We start from the raw sequence: 16521 nt of genomic DNA on the forward strand, positions 1-16521 counted from the left end.
CTTCCAGTTGCTGACCTGCTATTTTGTAGCTAAATGATAAAGGATCTATCTTTCTATGTATTCGCAGCACATTAAACTTGTCTACATTGAGATTCAATTGCCATTACCTGCACCATGCGTCAATTTGCTGCAGATCATCCTGCATTTCAGTACCAATTTTCCATTGCTACAACCTCTCGATACACCACAGAATCATCTGCAAAAAGCCTCAGTGAACTTCCGATGTCATCTACCAGGTCATTTATGTATATTGTGAATAGCAACGGTCCTATGACACTCCCCTGCGGCACACCTGAAATCACTCTTACTTCGGAAGACTTCTCTCCATTGAGGATGACATGCTGCGTTCTGCTATCTAGGAACTCCTCAATCCAATCGCACAATTGGTTTGATAGTCGATATGCTCTTACTTTGTTCATTAAACGACTGTGTGGAATTGTATCGAACGCCTTGCGGAAGTCAAGAAACACGGCATCTACCTGGGGACCCGTGTTTATCGCCCTCTGAGTCTCGTGGACGAATAGCGCGAGCTGGGTTTCACACGACCGTCTTTTTCGAAACCCATGCTGATTCCTACAGAGTAGATTTCTAGTCTCCAGAAAAGTCATTACACTCGAACATAATACGTGTTCCAAATTGCTACAACTGATCGACGTTAGAGATACAGGTCTATAGTTCTGCACATCTGTTCGACGTCCCTTCTTGAAAACGGGGATGACCTGTGCCCTTTTCCAATCCTTTGGAACGCTACGCTCTTCTAGAGACCTACGGTACACCACTGCAAGAAGGGGGGCAATTTCCTTCGCGTACTGTTCTTGAGTCAAGAACTGCTATGGCCAAAGCAAAGAAAAAATCTGATTATAGTACATGCAAGCGTAAAGACAAGAATACTAAATGCCATATAGCTTACTGACTGGATAAATGTAACACATCACAGTAAATCATGGATAAATATGCAAAGATGCAAATGAATTGCTAAAGTAGTGAAACATGTGATTAGTAACCGAAAAAAAAGAAGTCATGCATGCTAACATAAGAAAGCAGTATCATATCCAACCTCATAAGGAATGGTGAAAAAAATGTCTATAGGTGTTAAGCTTCTGTGACAGTCTCACACAAACTACTCCAGTCATGAGGCACAAGGTAAGACACATTTTTCTAGAATTGACACAATATACACAAATTAACACCATACACTATAATTATAGAAAAATCATCAATATATCAATATACTCCTCACTATTGGAGTACAGCTCAGGGCATGAACACTCATTAAACATCAACATTCCATCATTATTCCAAAAGTTTGGTGCAGCACATGGCGTGAACACAAAGTAAATAAAAAATTGATTTCATGAAGACTTCTGCTTTCAAGTTTAACAATATTGACATACCTAAATTAAACTAACACTTGGTGGCTTCACACAGCACACCGCAAAAACAGCCTAGTTCATAGTCTTTCCCTCACAGACATCTACGTACAACTGTGCGCCCACCTCTCTTTTGCTCCAACACGACAATCTGTGACCAGAAGCAGTATCTTCGGTTCTGCGGCCGCGCACGGTCAGCAAACCGCATTATCGAGCGTATCAATAACATTCATCGTTTACGGGTATACTAGTTTCATTTTAATTTATTAATTTTCTTATCTTTCTCTGGTGCCACATACAAGTGTGCACAAGTAGACTCCTTTCAACATTTCTTTTGTAAAGAGTGAGAACATAGGAAGTTGAAGTATGTATGTGTGCTTTCGTATGTTTTGATAAAAAAAGATAACATATTACGTAAACATTTTAATGTATTTCAATATGACACAAAATTCAGATCGTTTGGACACTCTTGAGCATAGTGCGAGATATTCGTGAACGTACCCTGAGTTTGTGTGTGTGTGTGTGTGTTTCCTGGTGTATTTTTGGTTGTGGAAATACTGCACTTTAAATCTTGTACATAATTTAAAACTGCGATCGTTCAGATAATTTTGAGCATGGTGTAAAATCCAAATCATACATATACTCTTGTCCATAGTGGTTCTGGGGCTACATTGTGATTTTTGTGGCATTTTAATAGCTGCTAAAATACTAGGCTGTCTTTGCTATTTCATTTTAGTGGTACACACATATTTTCTGGAGAAGGTTTATGTAGGGGGAGGAGGAGGAGTAAGGAGGGGGGTTTACAGGGGACAAGTCAGCTAGTTCCAACATCTCAAATTTTTTAATTTTTTAATTTTTAAAATTTTTTTCAGTTTTTCAAATTTTTCCAACACTACAAGACGTCATCGATAAGAGAGACCATGGCTTGTGGTATCATGGTTCTGACGTCATAGACATATCGAGGCATGTGATGTCACAAATGTAAACAAAGTAGAACTCTTTGACTAGACACGTTTGATGGCATTTAGTTACACCACTTTGCTTCTTTATGTGTTGGCTGCATATTACTCCTGTGTCCAACTGCAATACAAGGAATTTTATAGTTTTGATTTTGTTTATAGCCAGTAAAGTAAATTTCTGGTGTCAGTGGAACTGAAATTTCGTAATCTTAATCTTCGTGGGGCTAAGTTTTTATATGTTCACGGTGTAGCAGTTGTTATTTTATGAACTAGTTCCATCATATTTGAGTCTGATTAGTAAGTTTGGCCGGCCGGTGCGCGGTTCTAAGCGCGTCAGTTTGGAACCGCGTGACCGCTACGGTCGTTGGTTCGAATCCTGCCTCGGGCATGGATGTGTGCGATGTCCTTAGGTTAGTTAGGTTTAAGTAGTTCTAAGTTCTAGGGGACTGATGACCTCAGTAGTTAAGTCCCATAGTGCTCAGAGCCATTTGAGCCATTTGATTAGTAAGTTTGTCATCAACAAACTTTAAGCTCTCGGAAAATCTTTAAAATCTTTGGAAATTTATATAAGTCACAAATGCTGCTATGGAGTCAAAGTTTTAGAGGACGATATGGAAGTTACTGGTCTCCGCTGCTTACACCAATGATCGGGTGTTACTGTTACACCAAATGATGGCTCCGAGCAGTCGATGTTGGTCATATGAGTGAGCGTGACTGACGTAATGAGATCACTGACGAGCCAAAAAGAAATGAGATCTACTAAATACGAGATTTAATGGCACCATGATGGATTTAAGGCGATGTAACGCTGTAAGGAAGGCATAAAAGAGGAGCAGAGACTAATGGGGATTAATTCTAGCGACGACGTGTGTCGGGCGTGGGAATTTCCACTTACATAAGCAACTCTGACAAAGAGCGATTGTTATGGCCCGCTTTCTAAGAATGAACATCGTGGAAACGGTTAAATTGGTCCGCTCTTCGCCTGCTACTTTCGTGAGCATCTATGTAATAAGAAGGAGGACAAGTAGACAAAAAGATGATGATGATGTTTGGTTTGTGGTGCGCTCAACTGCGTGGTTATCAGCGCCCGTACAATTTCCCAACCTTTGCTCAGTCCAATTTCGCCACTTTCCTGGATGAGGATGAAATGATGAGGACAACAAAAACACCCAGTCATCTCGAGGCAGGTGAAAATCCCTGACCCCGCCGGGAATCGAACCCGGGACCCCGTGCTCGGGAAGCGAGAACGCTACCGCGAGACCACGAGCGGCGGACAGACAAAAAGATGTTAAACGTTCATACATCATCGCAGTATTCAGAAGTCGGACATTTGTCTACTCGTCAGAGCAGTACAGGCAGCGGTCTGTGACAGATCTCAAGACAGAATACCATGCTGGGGCAGCTACACGTGTTTCGGACTACACCTTTCGGTGCACATAGTTGAACATGAGGTTCTGCAGGAAACGACTCCATATCTTCCCATGTTCCAACCACATCGGCAGATATGATGGACACTGACATGGGATCATCGAGAATGAACCGTGGATCTATAGAAACGCATCGCCTGTTCGGATGAATAGAGCTGCTTCTTACACCAAGTCGATGGTCATTTTCGGATACCCCGTCATACAGGATATGGCTGCTTGAAACATACTCTGGACCAAGGACGATGGGCGTTGGCGTCAGTATTATACAGTGGAGGACACTGAAGTTGTCTCCCACTGTACCTGTGGCGGAAAGCGACCGCACCATGACTGCTGTGCAGTACGTGTGCTATACTGCGGTCCATCTATATCCACTTACTGTTCATGTCTCTCCCAAAGGCGATGGTATCGTCCAGCAGGATAATTGTTAGTACCTCAAGCCTATAATCGTGCTACAGTGGTTTGAGAAGCATAATGTTGAACTAAGATTGTCGTCTTTCTCACAAAACTTGCCTGATCTTAACCCGTTGTAACACATCTGGGACGATATCTGGCACCACCTCTGCGTTCATACACCAGCGGCAAGTAGCTTATGAAAATGGCGTGATCAGTGGGAAGACATCTGGTGCTAGATACCTACGTAAACTGTCAATTAATGCCACGCAGAACTGTCGTACATCCATCTTCAATGTAAAACGGGAAGATGGCCAGTTAGTATATGACGATTGGTGGGAACGACTTCAACCGTCTGTTTTTCGAAGTTTTCTGGCTGGTTTTGGAACAAAAATTAACCATCGTCATGTCTTCAGTTGACAATAATTGGATTAAATCAACTAGGATGGACAGTTGGTTTTGATGCGATTACAGTCGATTGAGGACCTGATGATGATAGAGTGCAACACCAAAATAGCTCCCATTTAATAAAGAAAATTTTAAGAAACACACGGCTTAGGGTGTTTCCGTCAATCCTCACACGCAGAATGTTGCTGTATAGGGTTCCCTAGCTGTGCCGTTACGCTATTAAGTAACTGGTCCTATTGTTTTCGTTTATTATTTTACTTCCTGTCACGATGTATGCATTGACACAGTGTGAAGTGGACTAACATTCTTTTGTCTCAGCAGTTCCTATGGAATTTGAAATGGATTATCATATACGACGTGTGCCACTCATCTCCATTCGTTGTTGGTTAGGAAATTTTCTCGATCACCGTAGTTGCATCATATTACACGACTGCTAATGGTACACGACACGTTGTATACCTTTTGGCGAGTCGAGGTTCATACACCAACAAACAGGACAGTTTCATTCATACTGTTGTCACGGGGCTCGTCTGTAAACTACAGTTGTTTTCTAACGTTCCGTCGCATCTTCACGTGTAGGCATCACACTGCGCTTATTCCATGGAACTGACTTAACCACACACGCCACTTCACTGCCACGAGTTACGTTAGCGCTGGAGGACCATTACCTGGTACCAGTTCCTTACAGTATACAGCGCTACAAACCTCTTTCAAAGGAATGAATAATTTTTTGGCCGGTGAGCTCATGTTATTTTTGCATTAGATATGAACCACGTTTGCTAGGGACCCTCTCCAGTAGAGCTTTATTTATATATATATATTTTTAATTTGTGTGTTTGCTATTTTCTTTTAGTCTGAAACTTCCTGGCAGATTAAAACTATGTGCCGGACCGAGACTCGAACTCGGGACCTTTGCCTTTCGCGAGCAAGTGCTCTACCGACTGAGCTACCCAAGCACGACTCACGCCCCGTCCTCACAGCTTTAATTCCGAGAGTACCTCGTCTCATAACTTCCAAACTTCACAGAAGCTCTCCTGCTCTCCTTTTAGTCTGTAACCTCGATAACAAAAACAAACCAAATGTTGGGCAAGAATTTGCATGAATATAGCTGATAATATTTTTACATAATTTCATATGTGTTGGTATAACTAAGCACTATGGTGTTTAAGGGGAGAAATGTACATAAAGAATTATGCTAGTTTTTAGAGGAAGGAAAAATTTCTACATACTACCCTTGGCAATATGGTGTTCAAGGCTTTCCTATTTTTAGTTAGCTAATAAAATAACGTCGAGAAAACAGTTAAGTTTACCATTGGAAATTTTATTATACTCACGAAACATTTGTTTATAAATTGCACTATTGATAAAAGGAAATGTTTTAATACAGGATGATAAAAACCAACTGCGTTCAACAAAAATGTGGACGAATATTCCCTGAATAGGTTTCCAAGTTCTACAATGGATCAAAGGATGACCTATGCAATATCACATCTATCATCTAGGTCTAAATTAAGTTTCTTAAAAGAGAAAACTATCAAAAATGGTTTACAGTGACCCTCAGTTGTCTTTAATTACTTATTTAACTTGTCGTAAATTACAGGGGCTGATGTGGCTTCTCAATAATTATATAACAGAAAAATCATCGCGTTTCAGATTTTAATTTCTAGTAGCAAATGTGAATACCACGAAGTTTAATTGACGACCGACACTAGTATTACGTGAAAAGGGAATGAAACAGATGAGACTTCTGCAGTTCTGAGTGAAGCCTTATGGCGGCAGGCACCACGTGCGTTCGTTACCTTATCTGTATTCAGGCAGCGTCAGGGGGCTGCGGGTGGCGCAGCTCCACGCACCTCGCCGTCTTGGAAGCAACTCTCTCCTCTCCTTACTACAATTTACCGAAGTTGGTTTAAGAAAAGCTATCTGGCTGTGTTTTCAACTGCCAATCAGCTACTCCATGTTAACCTTAAGCTACGCCTACAAAAGTTCTTTCTGTCCAATGAGAAACGTCATACTTTTCGTGGTGGGGCAATGTTTTTAATGTTTGCTACATAACAGAGACGCGAAAAAGTGTCACGCTAAAAGTTGCAGCTGGTGTGGCCAATTTAGTGTTATCATAAGATCTATACTGTTCTTCTGGAGGGCTCTATCTTTTAACATGGGCTGGGAGGGGTGGTCCTGGCGGGCGGCTGGCGACGTGGGTGCCCGTCCCTTATCGTAGGGCCTCCTAGCCTACACGACTCTGCTCTCGGCTTCTGTTCTCGTTTCTTCCCTCCGAACTCCGTCTGTTTCACGGTGGGAAGGTATGACACGCATTTAGGCGTTCTTGTGTTAGTCTGTGGTATTCCATTTGCTCACTCGTTGATCGTATTACTTTGGTTAATTTAATGTCAGGATTTATTCGGAGCTATGTGACATACTGCCGGATTTGCTATCATGTCAGGGTTTTCATGGAAGGTGTTGGATTTGCCTGACACCTTACACACTACACAGCGATACGTTACACTAGTGTAGCTGACATCAGAACCAAGGTATAAACCTCATTAGTATTAATAGTTAGCCCCCAGTGCCGGCCGCTGTGGCCGAGCGGTTCTAGGCGCTTCAGTCCGGGACCGTGCGACTGCTACAGTCGCAGGTTCGAATCCTGCCTCGGGCATGGATGTGTGTGATGTCTTTAGGTTAGTTAGGTTTAAGTAGTTCTAAGTTGAAGGGGACTGATGACTTCAGAAGTTAAGTCTCATAGTGCTCAGAGGCATTTGAACCATTTTCGTTAAGTCCCATAGTGCTCTGAGACTTTATTTTTAATTTTTTTTTTATTTAGCCCCCAATGCTCTGAAGCAAAACTCATGGTTTACTGGAACTGTACTGCTCTGACAACAAAGGTGTAGATATTGGGAGAGGACTGTCAAGGTCTCAGGAAATCCTTCCTGGTCCTCTCCAAAGCTCATCTACTCACTGATTCCGCAATGCTATTGTAGGTCGACAAGGTCGACATTCTGCCGTGGTGTGTCTCATTGATATGACGTGGCCTCTTCCCCCTTTTCTCTCAGCCATGTAGGCTTGTAGTTTACAACGTGAAATTTCAACTGTTATCGAGTTCGGATTATGCCACAGTACCTCATTCCTTCCCCCCCCCCCCCCCCCTCCCCCCAATGAACCATGGACCTTTCCGTTGGTGGGTAGGATTGCGTGCCTCAGCGATACAGATGGCCGTACCGTAGATGCAACCACAACGGATGCTAGACAAACGTGTGGTTCCTGAAGAGGGGCAGCAGCCTTTGCAGTAGTTGCAGGGGCAACAATGTGGATGATTGACGGATCTGGCTGTGCTGTGCTGGTACTGCAAACGGCTGAAAACAAGGGGAAACTTCAGCCGTAATTTTCCCTGAGGACATGCAACTTTACTGTATGGTTAAATGTTGATGGCGTCCTCTTGGGTAAAATATTCCGGCGGTAAAATAGTCCTCCATTCGGATCTCCGGGTGGGAACTACTCAAGAGGACGTCGTTATCAGGAGAAAGAAAACTGGTATTCTACAGATCGGAACGTGGAATGTCAGATCCCTTAATCGGGTAGGTAGGTTAGAAAATTTTAAAAGGGAAATGGATAGGTTAAAGTTAGATATAGTGGGAATTAGTGATGTTCGGTGGCAGGAGGAACAAGACATTTGGTTAGGTGAGTACAGGGTTATAAATACAAAATCAAATAGGGGTAATGCAGGAGTAGGTTTAATAATGAAAAAAAAATAGGAGTAAGGGTAAGCTACTACAAACAGCATAGTGAACGCAATATTGTGGCCAAGATAGACACGAAGCCCACGTCTACTACAGTAGTACAAGATTATACGCCAACTAGTTCTGCAGATGATGCAGAAATTGATGAAATGTATGATGAGATAAAAGAAATTATTCAGGTAGTGAAGGGAAGCGACAATTTAATAGTCATGGGTGACTGGAATTCGAGAGTAGGAAAAGGGAGAGAAGGAAACGTAGTAGTTGAATATGGATTGGGGGTAAGAAATGAAAGCCGTCTGGCAGAATTTTGCACTGAGCATAACTTAATCATAGCTAACACTTGGTTCAAGAATAATAAAAGAAGGTTGTATACATGGAAGAATATTGGAGGTACTGACAGGTTTCAGATGGATTATGTAATTGTAAGACAGTGATTTAGGAACCAGGTTGTAAATTGTAAGACATTTCCAGGGGCTGATGTGGACTCTGACCACAATCTATTGCTTATGAACTGTAGATTAAAATTAAAGAAACTGCAAAAAGGTGGGAATTTAAGGAGATGGGACCTGGATAAACTGAAAGAACCAGAGGTTGTACAGAGTTTCAGGGAGAGCATAAGGGAACAATTGACAAGAATGGGGGGAAGAAATACAGTAGAAGAAGAATGGGTAGCTCTGAGAGATGAAGTAGTGAAGGCAGCAGAGGACCCGCTAGGTAAGAATATGAGGGCTGGTAGAAATCCTTGGGTACCAGAAGAAATATTGAATTTAATTGATGAAAGGAGAAAATATAAAAATGCAATAAATGAAGCAGGCAAAAAGGAATACTAACGTCTCAAATATGAGATCGACATGAAGTGCAAAATGGCTAAGCAGGGATGGCTAGAGGACAAATGTAAGGATGTAGAGACTCATCTCACTAGGGGTAAGATAGATACTGCCTACAGGAAAATTAAACAGACCTTTGTAGAAAAGAGAGCCAGTTGTACGAATATCAAGAGCTCAGATGGAAACCCAGTTCTAAGCAAAGAAGGGAAAGCAGAAAGGTGGAAAGAGTATATAGAGGGTCTATACAAAGGCGATGTACTTGAGGACAATATTATGGAAATGGAAGAGGATGTGATGATGATGATGTTTGGTTTGTGGGGCGCTCAACTGCGTGGTTATCAGCGCCCGTACAATTTCCCAACCTTTGCTCAGTCCAATTTCGCCACTTTCCTGGATGATGATGAAATGATAAGGACAACACAAACACCCAGTCATCTCGAGGCAGGTGAAAATCCCTGACCCCGCCGGGAATCGAACCCGGGACAAGAGGATGTAGATGAAGGTGGAATTGGAGATACGATACTGCGTGAAGAGTTGACAAAGCACTTAAAGACCTGGGTCGAAACAAGGCCCCGGCTGTAGACAACATTCCATTAGAACTACTGACAGCCGTGGGAGAGCCAGTCCTGACACAACTCTACCATCTGGTGATGAAGATGTATGAGACAGGCGAAATACCCTCAGACTTCAAGAAGAATATAATAATTCGAATCCCAAAGAAAACAGGCGTTGACAGATGTGAAAATTACCGAACTATTAGTTTAATAAGTCACAGTTGCAAAATAATAACGTGAATTCCTTACAAACGAATGGAAAAACGGATAGAAACCGATCACGGGGAAGATCAGTTTGGATTCCGTAGAGATGTTGGTACACGCGAGGCAATACTTTCCCTACTACTTAAGTTAGAAGACAGATTAAGGAAAAGCAAACCTACGTTTCTAGCGTTTTTAGACTTTGAGAAACATATTGGCAATGACGGCTGGAATAATCACTTTCAAATTCTGCAGGTGTAACGGTCAAATATACTGAGCGAAATGCTATTTACAAGTTGTACTGAAACCAGATGGAAGTTACAAGAGTAGAGGGACACGAAAGGGAAACAGTGATTGAAAAGGGAATGAGACAGAGTTGTAGCCTACCCCCAATGTGATTCAATGTATATACTGAGCTAGCAGTAACGGGAACAAAAGAAAAATCTGGAGTAAGAATTAAAATCCAAGGAGAAGAAATAAAAATTTCAGGTTTGCCGATGACATAGTAATTCTGTCATTGACAGCAAAGGACTTGCAAGAGCAGTTGAACGGAATGGACAGTGTGTTTAAAGGAGGATATGAGATGAACATCAACAAAAGCAAAACGAGGATAATGGAATGTAGTCGAATGAAGTCGGGTGATGCTGAGGGAATTAGATTAGGAAATGTGACACTTGAAGTAGTAAATGATTTTTGTTATTTGGGGAGAAAAATAACTGATGATGGTCGAAGTAGAGAGGATATAAAATGTAGACTGGCAATGGCAAGGAAAGCGTTTCCGAAGAGTATCGATTTAAGTGTCAGGAAGTCTTTTCTGAAAGTATTTGTATGGCAGTGAAACATGGACGATAAATAGTTTGGAGAAGAAGAGAATAGAAGCTTTCAAATGTGGTGCTACAGAAGAATGCTGAAGATTAGATGGGTAGATCACATAAATAATAAGGAATTATTGGATAGAATTGGGGAGAAGAGGAGTTTGTGGCACAAATTGACAAGAAGAAGGGATCGGTTGCTAGGAAATGATCTGAGGCATCAAGGGATCACAAATTTAGCATTGGAGGGCAGCGTGGAGGGTAAAAATCGTAGAGGGAGACCAAGAGGTGAATACACTACGCAGATTGAGACGGATGTAGGCTGCAGTGAGTACTGGAACATGAGGAAACTTGCACTGGATAGAGTGGCACGGAGAGCTGCATCAAACCAGTCTCAGGAATGAAGACCACAACAACAACAACAACGTCATTCCTTGTTATATTATCGACCGCTGTGTTACAGAAGACATGCCAATGGTGATCTATAATATCTCGTCTAATTGCACACTTCCAGATTATTTGGTCCGGGGTGTCGATGCTACACATTCACAAGTGTGGTGCATTGTTCTATTTTTAATAAGTGGTTGGGACATAGGTCATTTACCGACAGGTATTGTATAGCAGCTTTGGTCAGAAAGAAGTATGACATTCAACGTGTTCCTTTTATGTTACAAAGGAACAGCTAAGTTCTCCTCCCTGTTTCTGCCCTGGCCCAGATTTCTCGCCATTCTGTAATGAAGCATGCCTTTAATTCTGTATTGTACTTGGCGCTTCTACCCAGTATCTCTTTAATCTTATCATACTCACCCATTTTGAGCCAATATTGCGAACTTCTCTTTCTTACGGTTAGTTCCAGAGGTAACAAGCCTCGTATCGCCAGCAGCGCTTCAGTCGCTGTTGTTCTGTAAGCACTTGAGAGCCGCAGGAGCAGGCCTCTCTGTGCTCGCCGTAGAGCCTGTGCTGTCCTCCCGTATCTGCTCTCTGTGTCCAAACGTAGACCCGTAGCACACAACAGCGATTAGGATTACGTCGTGGTACGTTCTTATTGCACTTAGTGGTAGTTGAAATCTTCTTTGACTAATTGTTGCTATTTTGCTATTGCCTCTCTGGCGGACGACTTCTACACATGCATAAAAGTTTTGCTTTTCGTTTATGTTTATGTCAAGTTACTACATATATTTTGTCTTTTCACAGGTTATTCATTATTCTGATTTTAGGGTTTCTCGTACGTGACAATGTTCTTTTTATTAACAAATATAGTGTTTTGTGTGCTGCTATCGTCATTTTGTTATCTATGGCCAACCACTTAGTCTTTCAAGAACTAAACTACTATTTTCCCCTAATTCAGCCCAACCGTTGGCAGACTAGCGGATCGTCTGCGTAGGCGATGCAACCTCTAGCGTTTTTTATACTATGAAGTTGGTAGTGCTAACCCATGCTGAACGTGTTCTCCCATTATGCGCAGGCTTCGTCGCGGAATTCGCAGAACTATGTGGCCGCCGTGGTGGAGTACGCGCCAGTGTCCGGGGCCACGCTGGAGAACAAAGACGAGATCTTCATGCAGAACGTCGCCGTCTACGCGTGTTTCATGGAGGAGGCTGCGCAGCAGGTAGGCACGAGCGCTCCAAACTGCCTGTTCACTGTTTAGCTACTGATATACATCTTCCAGACGGCAGTGGGACAATCAGAAATAAAGCGCTAACTGATGTCGAAATTGAGGGCGGATGACCCTGTTTCTAGTTTCATTTACGAAACCGAAAAGAAAATAATAAAAAAAACGGAGAACTGAATCAAGCGGCGGACAAAACATGACCGGAACACTGAAGCTTAAGGACTGTCTGCATTAACGTGGAAATGGTGAAACGTTTACGTTGTCTCCGTACATCCCTATTGATTACGCATTTTTTAGTTAGGTTTAAGTAGTTCTAAGTTCTAGGGGACTGATGACCTCAGATGTTAAATCCCATGGTGCTTAGAGCCATTTGAACCCCCTCTATCACCTCCTCACAGCCACTATCTCCTCCTCCCCCTCTTCCTGTCCATCTTCTCCTTCCCCTCTTTCTGTCTCTCTCCCCTCCCCTCTCATCTGTGTCTGCAACCCTCTGGCTCTCTCTGTCTGTATACCTCCTCCTCCCCTTTTATTTCTCCACGTTATCACTCCAATCCTCTAGGAGGTTGTTGGCTCTTACCCCAACAGTATTTCTTTGAAGACAGTAAGTATTATCTGTACCAAGTTTGGTTGAAATCTATCCAGGAGATGAGCAGGTGTTTTTTAACCATGGTTTTGCTCACATACGCATGTGTCACATATATATCACATATATTAAATATAGTTCAGATATACATGTACACGTATTTAATCTATATGTCAAACGAATTTCGCCCTGCTGTTTCGTTTACACGCAGATCAATGTTTACGACGTCATATTTCCTGAACTGTGTGTTGTACAATGATATAATTTTGTAGGTACTTTCAGCTGTGTGTGCGGATACTGTAAACGGTGTATGTTGCTTACAGAGTAAGTAGCAAAGAAGTAATAAATTTAAAGACCATACGTGAAGCGACAGTTTTACTGCATGAACAGTGAAAATGAAATAAGCGATAATTTTTTTCCGTTCATCGTTTCGTGGGCGTCATCAGTGAGAAAAAGTCTATTTAGTCACCAACTAGGGGAGCCGCGCCAAGTAAACCCTTGCCCTGTATACTGACGTAAATACAATTCCCTCCACTTTTCCGTAGTAATCACCGTGAGATCATTTCATGCACAAACAAGAGCTACGAACAATTATATACCTCATTTTAATGTATGAAATGAGCAAAGTGAGCACGTTAGTGTTGCAGAATGGTTTTCAGCACTTACGTTGCTACTCTGACAGGCTGTGCAGCTCACGATGCAGTGTGAGAGTTCTTAATGTCTATGACTAAGAAGTGCGTTGGAAATCAGTCCCGTTATCATTGATAAGTTACTGTCACCACAGAAGGCATGTGACTAGGGGGGTAGTAAGACGAAGCATTATCCCACATGCCTGTGACATGTGGGTCGAAATACTAAAGTGTTACTTTTCTTTTTCCGTGTGTATTCTTAATATTCTAGATCTAGCAGGTTTTCGAGTAATAACCGACTGCAGAGTAAGGGACTATTCAGAAGAATAGTAGGCGAGGAAATACTCATATCGAGGAGTTCCCAATAGGTACAAATTGGGAGGCGAATATTAGTTCTGCATTTGTCTTACAACCATGAAAACCTTGCTGAAAGTCAAGAGACAGGGATCGTTTTTAATTTAATTCTAAGACAGTAGGGCCAATATCACGTACAAAAAAAATTTGAAGCCTAGATCACAGGGGGGGAGGGGGGGGGGGAGTGGAAGATAGTATAGAAACACGACACATTTCCATGCCTGATGCGATGTAGGGCAATTGTTGGAATTCAAAAAAAGTTTCCATTCTTCTCTGAATGGATAAAATTGGTTTCTTTGTGGTGTTCAGGACCATCTAATACCATTCTTGCTGAAAAGTATTGGAAAGTTCAGCTAAGGACGGTGCAAGTGGATAGAGATCATGCACCCTTCTCTCCAAAGTAGACCACAAAGGTTCTGTGATAATGAGATGTGGTGACGGTAGTAACCAGAGGAGTTGAGAAAATTCATCCTCGTGCACACGAGACTAGTAGCGGACGGTTCGAGTTGTGTGGTCAGCGTCCCGTCGTCTTGAAAAAAAGCATCACCGTTGGGAAACAAAAATTGTACTACCAATGGACCTCGTCAGCTAAAATAACAATTTAATCCTTGGCAGTAAATCGATCTTGTAGAGTACCACGATAGGGCTGCCCAAATCATGACAAAACTCACCCCTCGTTTTACTTTTGGGATGTAAACTCAGTCAGAAGCTGGAAGCAGTGTGCTGCAAGATTCATCCGACCAAATGACTTTCTTCTACTATACCACAGTCCACGTTTTATGGATTTGCCATCACGTTTCCCGATTATGGACACTTGCATCACTGACGTAAGGATTTTGGATTCCAGCTCGCCCTGCAATTCTCTTTCCATAGAGGAAAAAAAGTATTGTTTCAAACCACGTGTGTCTGTCTGACCACATAACATACATTAGCTGCATTTCTGAAAAACTTCCACATTCGTACAAACATTTTGAACGATTTAGGTTCTTTATTACAATACTGCCTTATTCAAATGACACATATTTAACCCACGTCATAGTCGTGTGATGCAGTGTTGAATTTCGTAGCTTTCCGTTTACATATTTTGATGAAAGAAAATAAAAAGTTTCCTACAAGGAACCTCTTGAGTGGGTTGTGGGTGGTGGCACGTTGTCCGCACAGTCGAATGTATACGACACCACACATTCCACAGACTCATATTGCAGAAACGTTAGTATTTCATCTGCCACTTCTTTCTCACCCTGTGAAGTTGCTTGGGTTCCCTTCTGACGAAATGTCAACTTCAGCCACTGTTGTTGTTGATATAATGCAACGTTATCTTAATTTATAGTTGTCATTGCCCTGCTTTGTATCAACATCACTGTCAGTGTGGGACTGTTGTGAAGTAATCGTAACTAAGCAGTTCAGTTATGGTCCTCAGCTTCTTCCTATGTTCGCCAGTGGATTCCTCTACTCCCGCCTCCTGTTGCCATTAGCAGCCAATATTATTAATGCATGGTTCACAATATGTGGGGCGTCGAATGCCGTAAACATCATTGGCCTTTGGTGACTTCACACTCAATGGATTCCTTGTTAGAGGATTGCTATTTAATTACATTTTTTTTACATTCTTACATATTCAACACAAGATTTGACATGCTAATTAACATACAGAGTGACTCAACATACTCGTTACCATTTGCTGCTTCTCTTGCTTAGTGTGTTATTTGTAGTTGTTGAGATAGTAACCTAGTAATAAAGTTACATTATTTCACTTTGTGCATATAAATGAAATGAAACAATATACTCCAAACTGACAGTACCATATGAGGGAGGGGGAGGAGATGGCTGAAGAAAGAGAGAGGGTAAGTGGAATGAGGTGTAGATGGGTGAGTGTTTATTGCTGTCCGTAAGTCTGTGTTTACTATCATTAACATGAGTTGCCATTGCTGATTTACGATGTTTCTTTAAATCTACAGCTGACGTGTGTTTATTATATCGTATGGCAAATGATATGCCCGTCTTACCTTTGTAGAGGGCATATGGTGTTGCTGAATTCTGGTTGATTATGTTCATCACTTCAAATTGGTTGCACCTGTAAAGAAGGACGTTCTTTATTTTATTTTTTATGTGACAGCTCTCTGCAATGCCACTCCTTTATGTATAATAGGCTTTTCCATTGAATAATACTAAAACATTTATTATTTTAACCTTGTTGGTAAGAAGTGTATTGTTATACTTCTAATGCCTTTTTTTTTTTTATTATTAAGCAGGAGATCAATTGCAGTTATCAAATATCAGTTCTTAGCACTTACTTGTTTCATTGGTATAGGTCCGTCACCAACATCATTTTATCCCTTTAGGATGTCCGCTGCCACTTTAATCATACTTCTATGTGCTGCTAGTTTTTCTGTAGTGGGACGGAATAAAGTTCTATCTATATCTGTGTTTAATCTGTATACGGTGAAGGTGCGTCTCTATTTATTTGATGCATACTCTTAGGTGTAGGATATGCAGTGCTTTGTCTGCCTCGTGCTCAAAGGTGATTTTGATGTTGAGGTGGAACTGGCTCAAAAGTTTTCATAATTGTTACGTTTCAGTTTTATTGTCCTGGAGAAGAAATGCACGGCACAAATTGCAGGATACATTCCTCACACGTAGACGAAGAAATTACTTTACATG

The 16521-nt window shown here is 41.7% G+C and overlaps 1 protein-coding gene across 2 annotated transcripts in view; it reads left to right on the plus strand.

Annotated features, from left to right (window-relative positions):
- The window catches only part of LOC126191441 (uncharacterized), a 411004-nt gene that overhangs the window by 243709 nt on the left and 150774 nt on the right, over positions 1-16521 (plus strand). For both annotated transcript variants that reach the window (XM_049932320.1, XM_049932319.1), the window contains exon 3: positions 12148-12291. In XM_049932320.1, coding sequence (XP_049788277.1) covers positions 12148-12291 — 144 coding nt within the window. The remainder of the gene's footprint in view (positions 1-12147; positions 12292-16521) is intronic.

The sequence above is a fragment of the Schistocerca cancellata genome, chromosome 6 (assembly GCF_023864275.1).
Source record: "Schistocerca cancellata isolate TAMUIC-IGC-003103 chromosome 6, iqSchCanc2.1, whole genome shotgun sequence".
NCBI classification, from domain to species: domain Eukaryota; kingdom Metazoa; phylum Arthropoda; class Insecta; order Orthoptera; family Acrididae; genus Schistocerca; species Schistocerca cancellata.